Below are 21054 nucleotides of genomic sequence, written 5' to 3'. Positions count from 1 at the left end.
TTAAAGAACCAAAATACTGTAAATACGACTTCTTACACTTATATCTTCTCTCCCGCACCAGGTCAGAGTGCGCTTTTACCACAGTCAGTATTGCAGTGTGATTTATTGCCATTAGAGTTGATGTAGAAGGCATAGATGACCAAAGTTGTTTTTTTTTACAGTTATTTGGCACATGAAATTGAACCTTCAAATAATTACAGTTGAACCACTGAAGTTTCACTTTATCTTTATTTCTCTAGCACTTTTACAATGCAGATTGTGTCAAAGCAGCTTAACATAGAATTCCTAGTAAATTGAAAATGTGTCAGTCCAGTTTTCAGAGTTTAATCTCAGTTCTGTGGGGTTTAATTTTCACTGCTGAGAGTTCAAACACTGAAGAGCAAATCCATCGATGCAAAGCTCCACAAATCTCAAACCAAGCAAGTCACATGGAATCTTTTGACATACTGTAGTTTTTAGTTTGTTTTTTTGACTTAATTAGTCTTTATTGCTGACTATGGAGGATGAGGGAGCTCTTAGATTTCATCTAAAACAAAAAAAATCTTCATTTGTGTTTTGAAGATGAACAAAAGTCTCAGGAGTATTAAAACGGCATGAGTGTGAGTAATAACCAAATTAAAATTTGTGGGTAAACTAATAGGAATAAAGCATAAGCGGAGTTTCAAATATTTGCTTTAGAATTCACACCTATCGGCAAATGAGCTCAGATTTTATTTAATTTTTTTGACACACTATATATGTCATTTCCTACATTACTAGCCTTTTACTACTTACTTTAAATTTAAAATGCATTTACAATTAACAAAGACTGGTACAAAAACCAACCTAATGTAGAAGAATCCGCCTTTTGTCAAAGTGACAAAATCCTGTTACTAAATACATTAACTAACACAGCCTTATTTTAAAGTGTTACTAAAATGATAATATGCCATAACTAATATAAACAACATAGTCATTCTGAAAAAGTTGCCCTATATTCAATTCTGGAGATCGCGAATCATGTAGCTAGAGGTACGTATGACTGCAATTCGTCTTTAAAACGAACACTACTAGCTGGCGCTTACCAGCTGACTGCTTCCATATGAACAGCTGTTCGCGGTTACCAGTTTGTCCAGTGGCTCACTGTGTTTGTCGGTAGACTTGTGACGTGGAGCGTATTTGACTGCGACAACTGGGTTTGAGTCTGGCGATGAACTGTTCCAGAAACAAAAGCCAAAAAATAACAAGGGCTTTTCTTTTTCCTGGTCGGTTAGGTTTAGGGAAGTGGCTGGGCGCTGGTCAATCTGTACTTTTGAAAACACTATCGGTTGGCTTCAGGGAAGGGAGGAGCTTGGTCGGTAAGTCAGTCGACAGCAGCCTCTGGTGGATTACGTGAGAGGAGTAGGCGGGAATGACACTCGTGAGAGAAATTTAAGATCTCTAAAAGAGTACACAGCAGCTTCTGGTGTATTCGTCAAATCAAAAACTGCAAAAAAATGAACCTCCTTTGATGTATTTGGCGCTCTCCAGAAATGTATACAGGGGTACGTGTTCAGAGTAAGCCTGGGTTGCTAATATGACAATACATGAGAAAATAAAAAGAGAAAATAGTTTTTATTCACTGGCAAACTTAACTTAACTTCACTCCTAAACACCAAACTCCACCTATGCTTAAAAAGTAGATGTGAAAAGAGACCTGCACTGTTACTAAGGCCTCAAAATATTCAAATATCTAACATTGTCCTTGATTGATTCTCCTTCATTATTCCACAGACGGATGTGGATAATGACTTGATTGGTGATCCTTGTGACACCAACAAAGACAGGTAAATACAAAACTGCAACTATTGATTTCCCTTAGTTACAACCGTAATCAGAACGTTCAATCTGATGTTTCATTCTCCATTCTTAGTGATGGAGATGGCCATCAGGACTCTCGAGACAACTGTCCTGCAGTTATCAATAGTTCCCAGCTGGACACGGACAAGGATGGCATCGGAGATGAATGTGATGACGATGATGACAATGATGGCATTCCCGATCTTCTTCCACCCGGTCCAGACAACTGCCGATTGGTTCCAAACCCGCTACAGGAAGACATTGATGGTCAGACTTTTAAAGTTTGAACACTTTATTTTACATTAATCTTTTCATAATTAAACTGATATTCTGTCTAACAATCTCTTTATCAAAAGTTTAAGATGACTTACCTAATATGGAATGCTGGTGTCCATCTGGTTTTAGTCACTTAATACATAATGAACCAGCTTGGGCAACACAAACAGAGACTAATCAGCAGAACCTGGCCTAGGAAATGCAAATATACAGTGAGGGGAAATAAGTATTCATCACATCACCCTTTTTCCTCAGAAAACGTATTTCTGAAGGTGCTGTTGACTTGATATTTTCACTAGATGGTAAAAACAACCAAATAAATTCATGTAAAAAAACAAACAAAATGTGTTATGTGTATTACAATTAAATGACACAGGGAATAGTATTGAACACATGAAGAAAGTCTCTGCCTTCTTTACAGTTAGTTAATATTACTGCTTTAGTCCAACATCTACATTTGCAGGATGATGAAAATTATAACAGGTTGGACATTTCAGCAAAACAATGATCCAAAACACAAGTAAACTCTCAAATGCTTTTAGAGAAAGAAAATCAAGTTATAGAATGGCATAGGAGGCATCTTTAAGCTGCCAAAAAAGCTGTTTATATATATATATATATATATATATATATATATATATATATATATATATATAATCAAATAGATTTCAGTAGTTCAATACTTTCTCCTTGTGTCATTTCATTGTTATTAAACATAACTTAATTTTTTGAAATATTTTTTTGTTTTGTTTAATTCCCATGTTTGTATTGTTTTTTTTTTTTTTTGTTTTTTTTTATCAAAATCTGGTTCAATTCCAACGTCAATAACTCCTTTAGGAATTTTATTCCCTGGAAAAAACAAAACGTGTTCAATACTTATTTCCCCCACTGTTTATATTTAATATGAAAATTAATGCTTATTTATTTTGGCTTGATCAGAAGGGTTACAAACCATACTCGCAGTCATTTTAGAAACTTCCTCCCTGCATCCAAGCCACAAACTCGAAACAACATCAAATTGACATTGACGTCAAAATAACAACACAAAAAGTACTATAATATAAGAAATGTTTTTTAATCTGAAAGCTCCAGTTACAAATAACAAATTTACACTAACTTTTGTATCCTTACACTACCTGACAAAAGTGTTGTTGTCTTGATTTGACTTCTAGTTGATTATTTGGAAAAGTGGCAGAAGGTAAATTTTCAGTCGAATAAAGTTTGGTAAAGGAACAATCATGGTTTGGGGTTACATTAAGTATGGGGGTGTGCAAGAGATTTGCAAAGTGACAACATCAACAGCCTGAGGTATCAAGACATTTGTGCTGCCCATCACATTACAAACCACAGGAGAGGGCAAATTCTCCAGCAGGAAAGCACTCTATATACTTCAGCCTCCACATCAAAGTTCCTGAAAGCAAAGAAAGTCAAAGTGCTCCAGGATTGGCCAGCCCAGTCACCAGACTTGAACATTATTGAGCATGTCTAGGGTAAGATGAAGGAGGCATTGAAGATGAATCTAAAGAATCTTGATGAGCTCTTTGAGTCCTGCAAGAACGCTTTCTTTGCCATTCCAGATGACTTTATTAATAAGTGATTTGAGTCATTGCAGAGATTTATGGATGCAGTCCTTCAAGCTCATGGGAGTCATAACCAAGATTCTTTCTTTTTCCACTGCAGCATGACTTTATATTCTATACTGTACATTATTTCTGTGAAGTGACAAGACTTTTGTCTGAGCAAAGTCAGACCTTACTGTCCTAATTAAATCATTAAAAATCAAGACTCGATCGTATTTTATATTAGTAAAATAAGTGTAATCTAGAGGCCTTTGCCTTTCATTTAAGCCACGTCTGATACCACATGATCAACTAGAAGTCAAGTTATTATTTGTTGTTCCTAAATCTTGGATAGGCGATAAGACTTTTGTCAGGTAGTGTACAATGCATGTAAGCTAATTTGATGCCAAAACAACATCAAATTGACATCTAACACTGGTGTTTTTTGACACCCATGTTAGATGTCAATTTGATATTTTTTCAAGATCAAGGTAGTCATAATTAGCATTGTTTGACATTTTTCTATGTTGTTTTGACATCAAGGTACACACTAGGATGGCTTCGTGTGAATGTTGTATGTCAGATTACAATCGCTTACATAATTATATTATCGTGATCGTCATTGGTTTGCAGGTGATGGGATTGGAAACGTTTGTGAGAATGACTTTGACAACGACACATTTAGTGACATCATTGACGTTTGTCCTGAGAACGCGGAGGTCACTCTTACTGACTTCAGAACCTATCAGACCGTGGTTTTAGACCCAGAGGGTGATGCACAGATTGATCCAAACTGGGTGGTCCTCAATCAGGTTTGTAACCTCTTTCTACTCCTTACTATATCTGTGTCCACATTAAGGACCAAACACAATCTGTTGAGCTTCAAAAGAAACGAAAATGAGTGTATATGATCTGCTTCTGCTTTACATTCCAGTAAGGAAAAATAAACAGATGCTAAATGATGGATGAGATCCTTCAAAGAGGGATGAGAGGAATGAGAGGAGAGGAGTTTTGAGGATCTGTCTCTCTGTTTAGACTTATTTCAGAATCAGATTTCATTTGTGTTCATGGACCACACAGCTAGTCTTAATTTGCCTTGGGTGTGTTTGTAGGAGTATCCGTAAGTGTCACGTGGGATCAAGGCAAGGGTCAGCAGGGGTAAGGATCAAATCGCAGTTTAAGACTATTCGTGCAGGCAAACAAGATCAAAAACAGGTGCGGCTAGTACAAAAAGGACAATCCAGGAACATAGTCAAAAACAGGCAATGGTCAAAATAGGCAACTAAACAGGATCAATGATATAACAAGGCTGAGATTAAAAATGCTGCTAACACTTTATTTTGATGGTCCCTGTTGCACATTTTATTGACTAAATGTTGCATTGTAACTACGTGAAGTTTATTTATAAACTAATTTCAAGAGGATCACGTGTTTACGATTGCTTGCTGCTGCGCAATTCAACTTATGATTCACTAATCAGAGGATTCCTAAGCCACTATAATATAATATACAGCATATATATTCTTACATATTGAAGAATCCCCGCTTCCACTCAGACTCCTCCTTTCCTAGATGGGTGGCACTGTGGCCCGGTGGTTAGCTCTGTTGGCTCACAGTAAGAACGTCACTGGTTCTAGTCTTTACCAAGCCAGTTGACATTTCTGTGGGAGTTTTCACATTCTCCCCGGGTTCCCCGGTTTCCTACCACCATCCAAAAACATGCAACTTAAATTAATTGGCTAATACAAATCAGCATCATAGATATGCTATTTGTAAGTAGTTATCTCTTAAGAGCAATAAACCAGATCTTCCTGAGCTCTAACTCCCCTGTTGCCTTGCAAGCGGGAAGGAGCCCCGGGCTCGAGGATCTTATGAACTCAGGGCTCTCTCCCCAGAAAGCATGCCAAACAAGCTTTATAATCAATCATCAGCTAAGTATGAATGCCAATTACTTCTCATTTGAGAATTTAGTAGACTGTCTACTTAGTGTTGATACTGCTCCTTCAACAGACATTTAACTGATTATAAGAAACTTTGCAAGTACATGTCAACTTACACTAACCCTAACCCCAACCTAGCAGTCTACTTGTAATCTATTGAGAATTATTTGGCATGTAGATGCAATGTAACTTAAATTCAACAAAATGCGTTAAGATGGGGATGGCTGATGTGAAACTGGCGTTTCGACACAGTGTCGAGATTCTGAAGCGCAAGCGTTTTGAAACACTGCACCGAAGTATGATTCAAAACGTCACTTGACTAAAATGATTCGAAGCACCCAAGTCACTTGACTAAAAGGGTTCAAAGCATCAGACTTTGTAGAAGCATTTCGAGACAGTTGTTGCTAGATCAGATATGATTGTGGCTAGAATTTAATAAGTATTATTTATATTATTTATTAAATTTCCCATTTATTGTATTTTATTAAAGTCTACCCCAACCATCAGAGGTGTGTTAAAACAGTCGACATCAGGAATTAAAGCATCTTTTTTGTAAATTAATTATAAGCATTTATATTTATACTGACTCTGCAGCTTTGTTGATGAATTACCTAGCAATTTGACTGTATTCATTACAAACATGCTCTATTTTAAAATTATTTTAGATTTGTAAAACTCATTCTTGAGGGGCAGATGATCACAGAGAGCTCAACGGATCTTTTTATTCCAGTATGCGCACATACTGTCCTGTGGATATGGTTATGTGTTGGATATGGCATGTTAATATGCGTCTGTCAATCAATTCAATGGGTGGAGAAACCACACTCTGATGTCACGTTGCGGTGGGCCTCAAAATGGAAGGGATTTGGATCCTATTTTAATATCAGGAAATAAACAAAGAGACTTATTGTGTTTATATCACTCTAATATAACTATGGACACACTTTACTTGCACACAGTTCTGTTCAAACAGCTTACAAAAGATGATTTTCATCATAGGTGCCCTTTAAAATAATTAAGGAGATGTTGGTTTTCTTGTCTGATTTATGCTAAGCTAAGCTAAAAGTGCCAGACCCAGATATCAGCTGGATTCATAAATGATGAAACTCAACTGTTTAACTGCCTCCCCCCAGCCCCCATCCCCCCACCCCCACCCCACCCCGAAAAAAGTTTATTGTTTCTTTAATGAATACTCATCTTTTCAATAGGGAAGAGAGATTGTTCAGACCATGAACAGTGACCCTGGACTAGCTGTGGGTAAGAGACTTTGACAAAGAGACACATCAGTGAATATTCCGTCAGAAGACTCCACACTTATACTCTCTGGTTACTCGAACAGGCTATACCGCGTTTAATGGAGTGGACTTCGAGGGAACGTTTCATGTGAACACTGAGACAGATGATGACTATGCAGGGTTTATTTTTGGCTATCAAGACAGCTCAAGCTTCTACGTGGTGATGTGGAAGCAAGTGGAGCAGATTTACTGGCAGGCTAATCCTTTCAGAGCTGTAGCTGAGCCTGGTATCCAGCTGAAGGTGAGATTTCTGCTGTCTTTGATTACAGAGATGCAACCAGTGGTGGACATAATACACAACTGAAGCACTTGAGTAAAAGTACAGATAAACTAATATATTTTTTATGCCAGTAGCAGTGTAAAATCCTCTCTTTTAATATTACTTGAGTCAAAGTGCAAAACATGTGACACCACACTGAGCCTCATTCAGATCAGTTTGTATAATGAGTGAATCTTTTCCTGGAGACTGACTCTGAATGAATCCTTTAAATCAGTGTATCATTTACTGGACTGTCACTCAGAAGAAATCATTTGAATCATTCAATTAATCACTCTGAACAGGTCATTTGAATCATTGAAGCTTTTACTGGACATTTGCTCTGAATGGATCATTTGACTCAATGAATCATTCACTGGAGACTCACACTGAATGAATATTTTTTATCAGCGGATCATTTACTCGAGAACACTATAATGGATAATTTGAGTCAGTGAATCATTTTCACTGATTCACATGAACTCACTCTGAAGAAATCATTTGAATCAGTGAATTAATCACTCTGAACAGGTCGTTTGAATCATTGAAGCTTTTACTGGACATTTGCTCTGAAAGAATCATTTGACTCAATGAATCATTTACTGGAGACTCACTCTGAATGGATATTTTTAATCAGCAAATCATTTACTCGAGAATCACTACGAAAAGATAATTTAAGTCGTTTAATCATTTTCACTGATTCACATGAACTCACTCTGAAGAAATCATTTTAATCAGTCAATTAATCACTCTGAACAGGTCATTTGAATCATTGAAGCTTTTACTGGACACTTGCTCTGAGTGGATCATTTGAATCAGTGAATCATTTACTGGAGACTCACTCTGAATGGATATTTTTAATCAGCGAATCATTTACTTGAGAATCACTATGAATGGATAATTTGAGTCGGTGAATCATTTTCACTGATTCACATGAACTCACTCTGAATGAATCATTTGAATCAGTGTATGATTTACTAGAGTCTTATGCTGTGTTCACACTAGATGTGGTACGCGCAGATAAATCACGCAATTTGCGTGTAAATAGATGTGAACATTTTGAGTTTACTCGCTTCATTCGCCCGTCAAATCTGCTTCATTTGTGCATCAAATTCACTGAGCAATGCAATACATGGGAATTCATGTCATGGCCAGGACTTCTGTCTGCTCGGTGACTGTAGCTTCATTGCTAAATGGCTAACATGAATTTTAAAGAGAGACTAGCTGTGCTTATGTGCTTTAGGAAGGCTGAAAAACAGCGTTGATTCATTTGGAGCGGTGTCTGAGTCCAATAGAGACATTCAGAGGTGCACCCAGCTCTGTGAGTTCATCAACTCCTCCAGAAACTGTACTTGGATGATGGAAGTTTTTAGCGGTGCTTCCGACTGAGCCGAGCGTAGTTTGATGAGCTGTTGTCCAGTGTCAGCTAGGGGATTTCCTCTCGGGACACCAACAACAGGTGCTACATCATAATCACTCCCTTACACGAGCAAGGTTCTGATTGGTTAACACGGCGTAAATGTCTGCTGAAGTTCAGAATTTCCAACTCAAGCGCAAAATGCCTGTCAGTCTCGCAAAACGCTCAACTCGCGCTGCTTCATCCGTGCGTATCGTGCCACTATGACGTTATTTCACTGACAAATGTGAGTGCAGTATTACAAGTCGAGAGCGCATTCATGTAATACGAGCGACCGAATCTCTTTGCTCACATGCTGATTTCCTCTGTTCATGGACTACTCTCAAATATAAACTGCTCATGCGCTAAACTTCTCGTGTTTGTCAGTTTCTGATAGGACCGGGTTTCAAAAGCACGTCAATAATCAAGCGCACGTTATTATCATCAGCTCAAGAAGTTTGATATTTTAGATATAGACGCGCGGTGAGCCCAAGCAAGAAAGCGAAACCGCTCGCGCTTTAGACTGGCTCGTAAAAAACTAAGTGCTCTTCTTTTTGGCTTTGTGGCTGTTCATCAAGACGATGACAAGGTTTGTTTGAGCCCGGGTCGACCATGGCTTGTTATTATTTGTATATATATTTACACTGTAAAAGATCTCTCGGCTGTGCATTTCAAACATGGCGGCTCTTTTGTTTTCATTCTCGCTTGTTGCGTAAGCGTATAACATTTCTCTGTAAACCAATAGCGTTCAGCTGCGTGTCTAGCTCCGTCTTTTGGTGCTCTTTCTCCTGTTTGGTACCCTTTCGAAAGGGTGTCGAAAAAGTGGTATGGTATGGTTTGGTTCGGAAACAGCCTTAAAAGCGTACCAAACCAAACCATACCATACCACTCAGTACAACTAGTGGTACAGTATAATTAGATTAACGGATATAATTCTGCTGTTTATTAACTAAACATTCAGGAAATGTGGTGGAGTAAGAAGTACAATATATGGTTTTGGAATGTAGTGAAGTAAAAGTTTCCTAAAAATATATACTCTGATAAAGTATAATATTTACTAGTGAAGTAAAAATTATTTTAAAAAAAGGTAACTGTCCACCATTGGTTACAACAGTTAGTGCTAATAACAGATCTGATATGAGCTTATTTATCTTGCTGGTAGGCAGTGAAATCAGACACAGGACCTGGAGAAAACCTGCGGAACTCACTCTGGCACACAGGTGACTCCACCAACCAGGTGAAACTGTTGTGGAAAGATTCCAGAAATGTTGGCTGGAAAGACAAGACCTCCTACCGCTGGTTCCTGCAGCACAGACCGCAAGAAGGCTACATTAGGTATGTTGGATAACGTTTCATCTGATTTAGCAGCAATTACAATATCCTCCATTAGGTTAAAGGAGTTTTTAGCCAAATCCAGCACTGAACTTTCAGAATTAAGTTGTTGTTTGTTCCTTGCTTGTCCTTGTCTTTGGCTAGGCAGAATCTCGGCTTTTAGCACTACATAGTTTTAAATCTGGTAATTATGGAGCATTATTACTTGCACATGACCACACAGAACAAAATTGTAGGCACTCAAAGACTTGTAGGCCTTTGACTTCTCCCTTGTAAAGTCATTTGGAGTTTCAGTGAGATAGTTGTATATTTCGGACTGGATGCTTGGCTGTTTCATCTTATCTAATATCCATTGGGAGGGTGCTATGGACCTGTCAGACAAACGCCGTTCACTTTAACGTTAATTTTGCCAAATAACTGTGCTTATCACTTGGTGACAAGCTGAAAGCATTTTGTAAATCATATATATATATATATATATATATATATATATATATATATATATATATATATATATATATATATATATATATATATAATATGTAATCAGTATAAGTTATTTCTAAGACAACAACAAACACTGTATCGCATCGGATGTCATTCCCTCGCTGTAAATGCAAGCGATTCTAGTTCTTTTTCTAAAACTTGCTGCGCGAGCATCCTGAATGTTTACAAACTTGGTAATTTATCTATACAACAGGTTATGAAAGATGTCATTTTAAAAATAAAAATTAGCATTAGCTTAAGTATTAGGTATTAGTTTAGAGTCCATCTGTGATGATTTGCATATCTTGCATGCAGGGTTCGCTTTTATGAAGGTCAGCAGATGGTGGCAGACACAGGAGTTATTATCGACGCAACCATGAGAGGAGGAAGGCTGGGAGTTTTCTGCTTTTCTCAGGAGAACATAATCTGGGCCAACCTGCGCTACAGATGCAACGGTGGGTTATTCTGATGAAATATATTCTGCACACATTAGAAAGCAAGTAAATAAGTGTACAATCACTTAAGGGGTGTTTAGCAGATGTAATATAATAATCCACATAATCAGAATACTTAAAAATATACACTTCCCTGGCTACTTTTCTTCTTTACAATACCTAAAAGTACCTCTAGATATATACCATTACAATGTGGTCATGTATTGGCCCCCTGCTTGTTATCAAATTATTTCATAACTCTAACAAGAGGCAATTCAATCATAACTTAATGTTAAAACTAGCTATCATAACATTATTTATCATTATGTGGCTCTTTTTGGATTCTCGGAAGCTTTAGAAATTAAAAATGTACAACAGGAAATACGTTGGCACCATTGTTTACATCCTTCAATAGTCTCAACACATTTTGCTACACTTTGGTAAGTGTATCTGCAGTGTTTTTAAAAGTTTTAAAAGTTGCTAAAACTTGACAAGGTATTACATTTTGTACCGTATACAAGGTATAGTTGTATGCCAAAGCTTACCTGAATTTAAGCAGCGAATATTGGGGCGCTGTGTAGTTATAAAATCGATAAAATCCTGCTCGACTTCTGTCATTTACTGCAGTAACCAAGGCAACACCTTTATTCCTGCTGTTCTGGCGCCACCTGCTGGATTACCATTTGTATTCAGTATATGAATAATGTTTTAGTTTAGGATTTGTTTCTTACAATCAGTATTTAGCAAATATACCGAGTTAAAATGGCGCCATTCTAGCGAGTAAAACCTAAAATGGCGATGAGGTCTCTTAAAATTTATGGAGAGTCTTGAAAAAAGGTCTTAAAAGTTATTGAATTTACTCCTGTATATAGCCTGATATACTTTATGGTTAATTAATTATGCTTATTATTATTTATGTAGGTTTTTCAGGTTAAGTTTCCGTATTTCAATGATTCAGTTTTTTTTTTATGAATCCCATTTACCTCAAATTTTGATGATGAAAAGTCAACTCTGCAGTTTAGCAGTTTATTGACTTTTTATCAGTTTAAAACAACTTTGTACACTACCTGACAAAAGTCTTGTCGTCTATACCAGTTGTAAAAGCAACAAATAATAACTTGATTCCTTGTTGATCAATTGGAAAAGTGGCAGAAGATAGATTTTTCAGATGAATCTTCTGTTGAACTGCATCCCAATCATCACAAATACGACAGAAGACCTATAGGAACCCACATGTACCCAGGATTCTCATAGAAATCAGTCAAGTTTGGTGAAGGAAAAATCATGGTTTGGGGTTACATTCAGTATGGGTGCATATGAGAGATCTGCAGAGTGGATGGCAACATTAACAGCCTGAGGTATCAAGACATTTGTGCTGCCCATTACATTACAAACCACAGGAGAGGGCAAATTCTCCAGCAGTATATATACTTCAGCCTCCACTTTAAAGTTCCTGAGAGCAAAGAAGGTCAAGGCGCTTAATGATTGGCCAGCCCAGTCACCAAAAATGAACATTATTGAGCATATCTGGGGTAAGATGAAAAAAGAGTCATTAAAGGTGAATCCAAACAATCCTGATGAACTCTGGGAGTCCTGCAGGAACACTTTTTTTGCCATCCCAGATTACTTTAATAATAAGTGATGAGTCATTGCAGAGATGTATGTTTGCAGTCGTCCAAGCTCATGGGAGTCATACATACACAATATTAAACTAAACGTTATTTCTGTTTAGTGACAAGACTTTTGTCTAGGCAAAGTCAGACCTTACTGTCCTAATTAAATAAATAAAAATTAAGGAATGATCATATTTTATTTTAGTAAAATAAGCGTAATCTAAAGGCATTTGCCTTTTATTTAAGCCATTTCTGATACCAAATGATCAACTAGAAGTCAAGTTATTATTTGTTGTTCCTAAAACTTGGATAGGCGACAAGACTTTGTCAGGTTGTGTATATGAAATAATACATAAATAAGTCGGTAGAAATAAATATAATTGTAAAATAACTAAAAGTACTGGAGTTTTTATTACCAGATTTTTTACTGTATTTTACAGCACTAAAACAGCCAATATATAACAGCAAACTATTAAAAATGACAATAAAAGACACTTTTTCAAACTTTTCAGCATCAAAAGTCGTTGGAGGAAAGACCAAGATCCCATAATGCATTTAAAAACCTTAATAAAGGGAAAACCCCTTTGCTAATTTAGTTTTTTTTCAATGCAATCACATCTAAAAAAGGAATTAATGAATCAACACTTGTCTCTTTATCTTTTTTCTTTGCAGATACAATCCCTGAGGATTTTGAGACATTCAGAACCCAGCAAATCCAGCTTTTTTAAAGCCAAACTCATCACCATCAAATTTCAAGATTTTTTTTTTTTTTACAATCTTAATGAATGTTTGTTTGGTGAATTTAGTCATGTGTGACATATTTTATACTTCATCTTTTAAATGTATTGAACAATACTAGGTTTCCTCAAAAAAACCCAAATGGCAGACAGATGCTGCATTAACACTGAGATCAGACATCAGGATTTAAATATATAGATATATGTATTTTAAAAACACGTACAGAAATACAGGTAACAAAATATAAATGATATAACAAGAAGGCTCTGATATATGCAGCGGAGACATCATGCACATCCATATTTAGTATATTTCTTTTTTCTGAAAATGGAAAAGGACCAGCAAAACGACAAAAAGACGAAATCAGTTCCTTCTACAATCACTTACCACAAATAAGAGACAAAGATGACCACACCAGCACAGCAACTACAGAAGTGGCCCAAAGAAAGCTCTAGACGACCACAAATTATATGTCCTAATATACCGTTAATTCCAATAAAGAGCGAGAGCTGTGCTCGCGTAATGAAAGATCACAAAGATTTGATGCACATTCTGTAATCTAACACTCTCATGAGAGGTTTACCTTTAATACTCATTAAACCTGCTTTAAGTGAAATGTCAGTCGACAAAATTAAAAATATATATATATCGTCTTTACAGAAATCATAGATGGCACTTAGTTAATGCTAATGCTATGAGTTAAAGAAACACCACTTTTATTTTTGCAAACAGGCTGCTTTTACAACTCCCCTAGAATTAAAGAGTTCAGTTTGAGCATTTTTGAATACATTTAGCCAGTCTCTGAGCCTCGCGGGAACACCTTTAGCTTAGCTTAGCATAGATCATTGAATCAGATTGGACCATTGACATCTTGCTCAAATTAAAAATATATATATATGCTTGACTATTGTTACACAAGCTATGTTTCCATCTAAAAATGCTAAAAAAAAATTTGCGGAAAACTGGAATATCGCATGAAAGACGTGCAAATAAAGCAGCGTTTCCATCAAACAAGTCAAAGCAAACAAAATCGTCACTTGCTGATAAACTGGTACCAAATATCAACAGTACAAACTGAATTTACTGCAGTAGGAGAAGCTGTGTGAATCTTTTCTTCATTTAATAAATGACTTGCCTCAGAAGGCAATAACATGAAATACATTCGTGGTGGCGTTTAAAGGTGCGTTTGAAGTGTTTCCATCGTAGTTTAAGCAAATCTTTTCTTATTGAATTAAAGTTTATCCTACGCAGTTATGTTCAAATGATTTTTATTCACATTTTCAAAATGTATGCGCATCTTTGCATTTCCATCAACCGTTTATTAATGTGCATATTCAAAATCCGCATAAAAATGTGGATGGAAACGTTGCTATTGTGTGCTATTTTATAGGTCGATATGGCTAGGAACTATAATCTCATTTTTGAGCCAGATGCTAATAGTCTAATCTAATTCAATTGATTATGCTAAGCAAAGCTAATAGTGATCTTGCCAGACCTGCTGTTCGGCAAATATTGCAGTAATTTAGAGTAAACTAACCACTCAATCAGTCATTTTTGGCCATCAAAAAATGTTAAATTTGATAAAAGGCAGGTAAAATTTTTAAATAAAATATAATCATTATAAAAAATCTTTGATATTCCATGACTTGGACAAAAAAATTTAATTCCCTGATTTTAAATGTAAAAAAATGCTTCAAATATTACTGTAAATTTTAAGAAAAATCAGGTATTTTCCATCGTAGTTTAAGCGCATCTTTTCGAATAAAAAGTTTATTTTACTCAGTTATGCGCATACGTTTTTCATGTGCATTTTCTACATTTTTATGCATCTTGGCATTTTTATCCAACATTTTTTTAATGCGCATATTTAAAATCTGCATAAAAATGGGTGGATGGAAACATAGCTATTTTGTGCTATTTTCTAGGTAGATATGGCTAGGAACTATACTCTCAATTCTGGCATACGAAACAAGGACCTTTGCCGCCATATCATGGCTTCAGCAGGCGCATATTACAAGTTCCTTGTTCTTATTATGATGGAACTACAGTATAGTTCATAGCCATATTAACCAAGAAAATAGGAACTTTTTTTTTCCGTCACACTTAAACCACGGTCACGTTGTACTTTTCAATCCATAGACTTTCATTTATATGCAGGCAAATGCGTCAGACTGGAAACGCAAGCTTTTGCGACAAGTTTCGCAGTATGCTGCATTGCAAAGTTCAAGCTTGGTGAACTCTGACCTGCGACATCGCATCACTTGACTGCATGAAACCAATCGATGTTCAAAATATGACCTCTCTGTACAGAAATTAAAAATTTGGAGCAATTACTCGCTTTTTTAAATGTCTAATCATAAGTCCTGCCCCTTTTCGTAGCACTGTGCGACAGAACTTTGCATGCTCAAACTCTAGTGTGATTAAGTAGATTAGTACTCGATGTAACTTAAGAATGGTCAAGCTATAAATAGTAAGATTATCAAAACTCTTTTTGAAATTTTTGAGCGAGATGCCAACGGTCTAATCTGATTCAATTAAATATGCTAAGCTAAGCTAAGCTAACAGTGCTCTTGTCAGACCCACTGATTGGCTAAATGGATTCAAACATAATAAAACTTTAGTGAAGTTGTAAAATTTGCATTTTCAAAAAAAAAAACAAAAAAAAACGTAGTTTCTTTAAAAGGAAGGAGTGTTATATCGATCAACGCTAGCTATCCTATGGGTCACTACTACCATTATGTTTTCTTTTTTGTTTTTTTATTAAGAAATACATCCCGTTTAGTCAACTACGTCCTTATTAGTCTTAATGGTACGGACATGGTAACTAACTGCTCAGCAGTTCTATTAAGGCTTAAAGGGGAATTTACGCTAAAGGGGGTTTGCTCACACAAATAACCAGAACAGTTAACAATTCCAACATACACAGAAGTGCTGTTAGCTAAAACCGCTTCAGTAAAACGCCCCGAACAGGCAGTTTGGCTGCATGCTAAATCAACAACAGATTATTTGACCAATAAACACGTGCAGTCTGCCCACATCTCCAAATGTTTCACACGTTAAAGCAACAAACAGACTGAGCCCTTTTTTTTCGGTTTGCATTGGGAAGTCACACATATACGCTTCCAGAATTGTTTTCCCTCTGAATTATCAGTGCAGTACAGAGAACAGTACACAAAAAACGCACCATCACGATAAACCGGGGAAGAAAAACGCATGTACAGTTGAAAAAATACGCATCCTCGTAAGGTAAAACAGTCCAAGTTTCTGAAGCCAAAGATTCTGAAGAAATGCACATACATCAGTATGAAAGCTGCCATATCTTTCTGACAGGATTTGAAATGAAAACCCAAGATGCAGTGAGAATGAGGAGGGGGAATGACCCAACCGAACATATTAAACATGCTACAATCGTGAGGAAATAAATCAGAAATGCTACTGTGACCAGAAAGAAAGAGCAACATAACAGATCGGTGCTTTGGTCAAGCATTCTCAAGCAGATCATTTGGTGTAATGCACTAATACGGAGCCCCATAAATATATTCCGTTTCTAAACATGATCACAGACAGTAAAATGACACCACTAGCATTAACTAATACATGCACTGTGTCTGGGGGTCTATACTGTTTTATGTGCAGTGAATCTTTTTTTTTTGTTTGTTTTATTGGAATCAGCCAAGCTAATGAAGACCTCGTACCAAATAAAAAGCTAACGGAGACCTTGTTCTAAAGGTATTTACTCGTTTTGACATGCAGTCGTCATATTCCTGTGCTAAGCTTTATGTACACTATTTTCAGGGGGGGAAAAGTGTTAGAGAAATACGCTGATGGTGAACATGAAAACTATAGAAGATACATTTGGGATGATAGTTTGAGAAATTAAAACAGTGATTATTGTGGTTATGTCGAATAAACTACACAATATCCACTGAACCGATCCTTGCTTCTCAGCCCTAAGAATTCGATTGGTCTGCAGCCAGAAATACTTCAGGTGATTGGTCGATTAATGCTTTTGGTTTGCATAGGAATCACAAATCGGATTTGCACAGTTTTAAGAGTTACTACCAAAATATATCTGGCTGAAGCAAAAACGTCTTGTTTGATGTCAAGTACAGGCTGAATTTCATCTGGCTAGCAGACAATTTTTTTTTTATTTTAATATAGTGGGGTCCAAAAATATGACTAATAGAAATACCTTTGTAACTATATAATCATAGCAGTTTAAGGGCATACTCACACTAGTCAGGGTTGCTTTAGTGCTGGGTTTTTTTGCACCATAGTGCTTTGGTTGTTGAGTTTATTTATTTATTTTGCACTTTAACTCACCAATTCGGAGTACGCTTGCACCATTTATGATGCAATTTTGGTTTTAAAGAAAACAAAAATACATTTTATTAATAGACTGTCTTTATCATTTATGCAGCATGCTGGTTTTCACTTCAGAAATACTTTGGATGCATGATATATCGGCAGCCTTATTGACATTGACTGATAAATGCTATGTTTAATGTCATTGTTATCGGTTTGAAAGCAAAATTAACTTCTTGTTTTCTGTGCGATGCTTTTATGTATCGGCAGCCTTATTGACATTGACCTATAAATGCTATATTGAATGTCATTATTATAGGTTTGATAGCAAAATTAAGCTGATATCTTTAAGCCGATAATTTAGGTATTATTTCTGCTGGTTGAATGCCTCTAGGAGTTTCCTGCCTGACACTTTTATATATCGGCAGCCTTATTGACAATTACTGATAAATGCTTTGTTTAATGTCATTGTTATCGGTCCGATATCAAAATTTGATAGCAAAATTAAGCCGATATCTTTAAGTCGATAATTAAGTATTAATTATGCTGCACTTTTATATATTGGCATCCTTATTAACATTGGCTTATAAATGCTAAATTTAATGTCATCGTTATCGGTTAGATATCAAATTTAAGCCGATATCATTAAGCAGATAATTTAGGTGTTATATTTGCTGGTGTGAAGACTTCTTATTTTCTGTGCGATGCTTTTATGTATCGGCAGCCTTATTAACATTGACCTATAAATGCTATATTGAATGTCATTGTTATAGGTTTGATAGCAAAATTAAGCCGATATCTTTAAGCCGATAATTTAGGTATTATTTCTGCTGGTTGAATGCCTCTAGGAGTTTCCTGCCTGACACTTTTATATATCGGCAGCCCTATTGACATTGACAGATAAAGCTATGTTTAATGTCATTGTTATCGGTCCGATAACAAAATTAAGCCGATATTAAGCCAATAATTTAGTTATTATCTTTGCTGGTTGATCCACACTAGGAGTTTCCTGCCTGGCACTTTTACATAACGGCAGCTTTACTGGCATTGACCAATAAATGCTATGTTTAATGTCATTGTTATCAGTCCGATAACAAAATTAAGCCGATATCATTAAGCCGATAATTTAGTCATTATCTTTGCTGGTTGATCCCCTCTAGGAGTTTCCTGCCTGGCACTTTTACATAACGGCAGCCTTATTGACATTGACTGATAAATGCTATTTTTAATGTCACTGTTATTGGTCTGATAACAAAATTAAGCTGATATGTTTAAGCCAATAATTTAGGGGTTAATTCTGCTTGTTAAACCACGTTTCCTGCGCAACGCTTTTATAAATCGGCAAGCTTATTGACATTGACCAATAAATGCTATTTTTAATGTCATTGTTATCAGTCTGATATCAATATTAAACTGATATTCTTAAGCTGATAATTTACGTATTATCTCTGCTGGTTTAACCACTCCAGGAGTTTCCTGCCTCACACATTTACATATCAGTGGCCTTATTGACATTCACCCATAAATGCAATGTTTAATGTCATTGTTATCGGTCCGATATCAAAATTAAGCCGATATCTTTAAGCTGATAATTTTGGGATTATTTCTGCTTGTTGAACCACTTCACGTTTCCAACACTATGCTTTTATATATCGACAGCCTTATTGACATTAACCGATAAATGCTATGTTTAATGTCATTGTTATCGGTCCAATAACAAAATTAAACCGATATCTTTAAGCCGATAATTTAGGCATTATCTCTGCTGGTTGAATCACTTAACTTTTTCTGCGTGTCACCTTTATATACGGTGCCTTATTGACATTGGCCGATAAATGCTTTGTTTAATGTCATTGTTATCGGTTGGATAACAAAATTAAACCAATATTTTAAACCTGATAATTTAGGTATTATCTCTGCTGGTTGAATCACTTTACGTTTCCTGCATTCCATTTTTATTTATTGACAGCCTTATTGACATTGACCGATAAATGCTATATTTTTAATTTCATTGATATTGGTCTGATATCAAAATCAAGCCAATATCATTAAGCCAATAATTTCGGTATTATCTCTGCTGGTTAAAGCACTCCACATTTCCTGCCTGCCACTTTTATATATTGGCAGCCTTATTGACATTGGCCATGTCATAGTTATTAAATTAAGCTGATAGCTTTAAGCTGATAATTTAGCTATTATTATTGCTTCCTGCCATTCCTCTTTCATTTTTACTTTTGGCTTATGTTCAGCGACGTGGTTGCTTTATTTATGCATATTTTTGGCAGGCATTATATTTTATTCAGATAAAGAAAGTTGGACATAGAAATAATAGTTTACAAAATAATGTTCAGAGATTAGTTCAAAATTTTCTGAAGTTAAAAATTAGGCGTTCGCTGTAAATGTTTGGCTTTTGTTTTGACAAAAATGCAGAAAAAATTGAGAAATTTATTTGTATCGTCTACTATATTGGCTGTCAATCTGCAAATCTAAAGAGATGAAATCAAAATTTTTTACTCGCACTCAAGTGGTTCCAAACCTAGTTTCTTTATTCTGTTGAACACAAAAGAAGATGTTTTGAAGACAAAAAAAAAAAGATGAAAACTGGTAACCATTGACTTCCATAGTAGAAAAACGAAGTCAGTGGGTACAGGGTTCCAGCTTTAGTCAAAATATTTTATTTTGTGTTCAAAAAAAAAAAAGAAACATAAACCGATCTGGAACAAATCAATGGTGAGTAAATGATGACAGAATATTCAGTTTTGAATGAACTATCTTTTTTTTGAAGGAGGAATTTTCCTCCTAGAGTTAATTTTTTGCATTTTTACCGTGTTTCATTAGTTACCGTGATATGCTCTAAAGATTAAACATGTCCAAATCACCCAGTGTGAGTACGCCCATAAAACACACATAGATCTCAAGATTTTTTTACATTACTCCAAAGATATATTATACTCACTGTATGTTTAATCATGTTGTTCAATGTACAAAATTATGTTTATAACTTATTTTATGTCCCATTTTTTTTACTTTATAACTAAGTTTGCAACTACATGCCAACTTATTCTCTTTACATTATTAGTCAGGGTTCCCACTCTAAACCAAATGTCGAGTCCATAGTCTCTTAACAACGAAACACACAGCATTTCCATGACTTATAATGAATAGAAAAAGAAGCAGCTGTTGTGTACCGACAGAATTAGTGCAAATGGCTCGAAATGTTGGAAATTTGGAGATTTTTAAATTAGCGCAGATATATTTTGGCCAAGAGGGCCACTGTTCAAATTCCATCTGCATTATTTTATATATATATAAAACATATTCGCATTATATGTACATTATAAACATTATATGCAAGGCAGTGTGTTACTTGCTAAAGATGGGCTGTGTCATTAACACAATGCAAATTCAGCCAAAACTTACTGTATTTGAGGGCTACATTCATCGTACTGATCACTCAAAGGTTAATTTTATCATGTTTTTTAATGCTGTTAAAGATAATTTAACTATACTTGATTTTAATTCACTAGAACTTCATCTATGTTAAGCTGCTTTGACACAGTCTACATTGTAAAAAGCGCTAGAGAAATATAGATGAATTGAAGACAT

At 35.8% G+C, this 21054-nt stretch overlaps 2 protein-coding genes and 1 long non-coding RNA gene across 5 annotated transcripts in view; 1 reads left to right on the top strand and 2 right to left on the bottom strand.

Moving 5' to 3' along the window:
- Positions 1 to 19191, top strand: part of comp (cartilage oligomeric matrix protein) — a 31980-nt gene extending 12789 nt beyond the window's left edge. For both annotated transcript variants that reach the window (NM_001365303.1, NM_001326350.2), the window contains 10 exon segments: positions 1753 to 1805; positions 1892 to 2085; positions 4287 to 4465; positions 6802 to 6850; positions 6933 to 7129; positions 9703 to 9875; positions 10674 to 10813; positions 13078 to 18726; positions 18878 to 18934; positions 19091 to 19191. In NM_001365303.1, coding sequence (NP_001352232.1) covers positions 1753 to 1805; positions 1892 to 2085; positions 4287 to 4465; positions 6802 to 6850; positions 6933 to 7129; positions 9703 to 9875; positions 10674 to 10813; positions 13078 to 13133 — 1041 coding nt within the window. In that variant the 3' untranslated portion in view covers positions 13134 to 18726; positions 18878 to 18934; positions 19091 to 19191.
- Positions 210 to 11574, bottom strand: LOC141376526 (uncharacterized). 2 transcript variants are annotated; one of them, XR_012386968.1, is made up of 6 exons: positions 11546 to 11574; positions 11338 to 11463; positions 9749 to 9843; positions 5182 to 5354; positions 2190 to 2286; positions 210 to 2066 (listed from the first exon to the last, which is right to left on the bottom strand). It is a non-coding gene; the product is annotated as an uncharacterized lncRNA (long non-coding RNA). The 2 variants fall into 2 exon arrangements; XR_012386967.1 differs by lacking the exons at positions 5182 to 5354; positions 11546 to 11574 and having other exon boundaries at positions 11338 to 11507.
- Positions 19192 to 19976: 785 nt separating the features above from the next.
- The window catches only part of crtc1b (CREB regulated transcription coactivator 1b), a 31290-nt gene continuing 30212 nt past the window's right edge, over positions 19977 to 21054 (bottom strand). Inside the window, 1 exon segment of the mRNA NM_001365302.1 lies at positions 19977 to 21022. The gene's annotated coding sequence lies outside the window, so the exon portion shown is untranslated.

The sequence above is a fragment of the Danio rerio genome, chromosome 11, assembly GCF_049306965.1.
Source record: "Danio rerio strain Tuebingen ecotype United States chromosome 11, GRCz12tu, whole genome shotgun sequence".
Taxonomy (NCBI): domain Eukaryota; kingdom Metazoa; phylum Chordata; class Actinopteri; order Cypriniformes; family Danionidae; genus Danio; species Danio rerio.
This window is presented reverse-complemented; position numbering and strand designations above follow the sequence as displayed.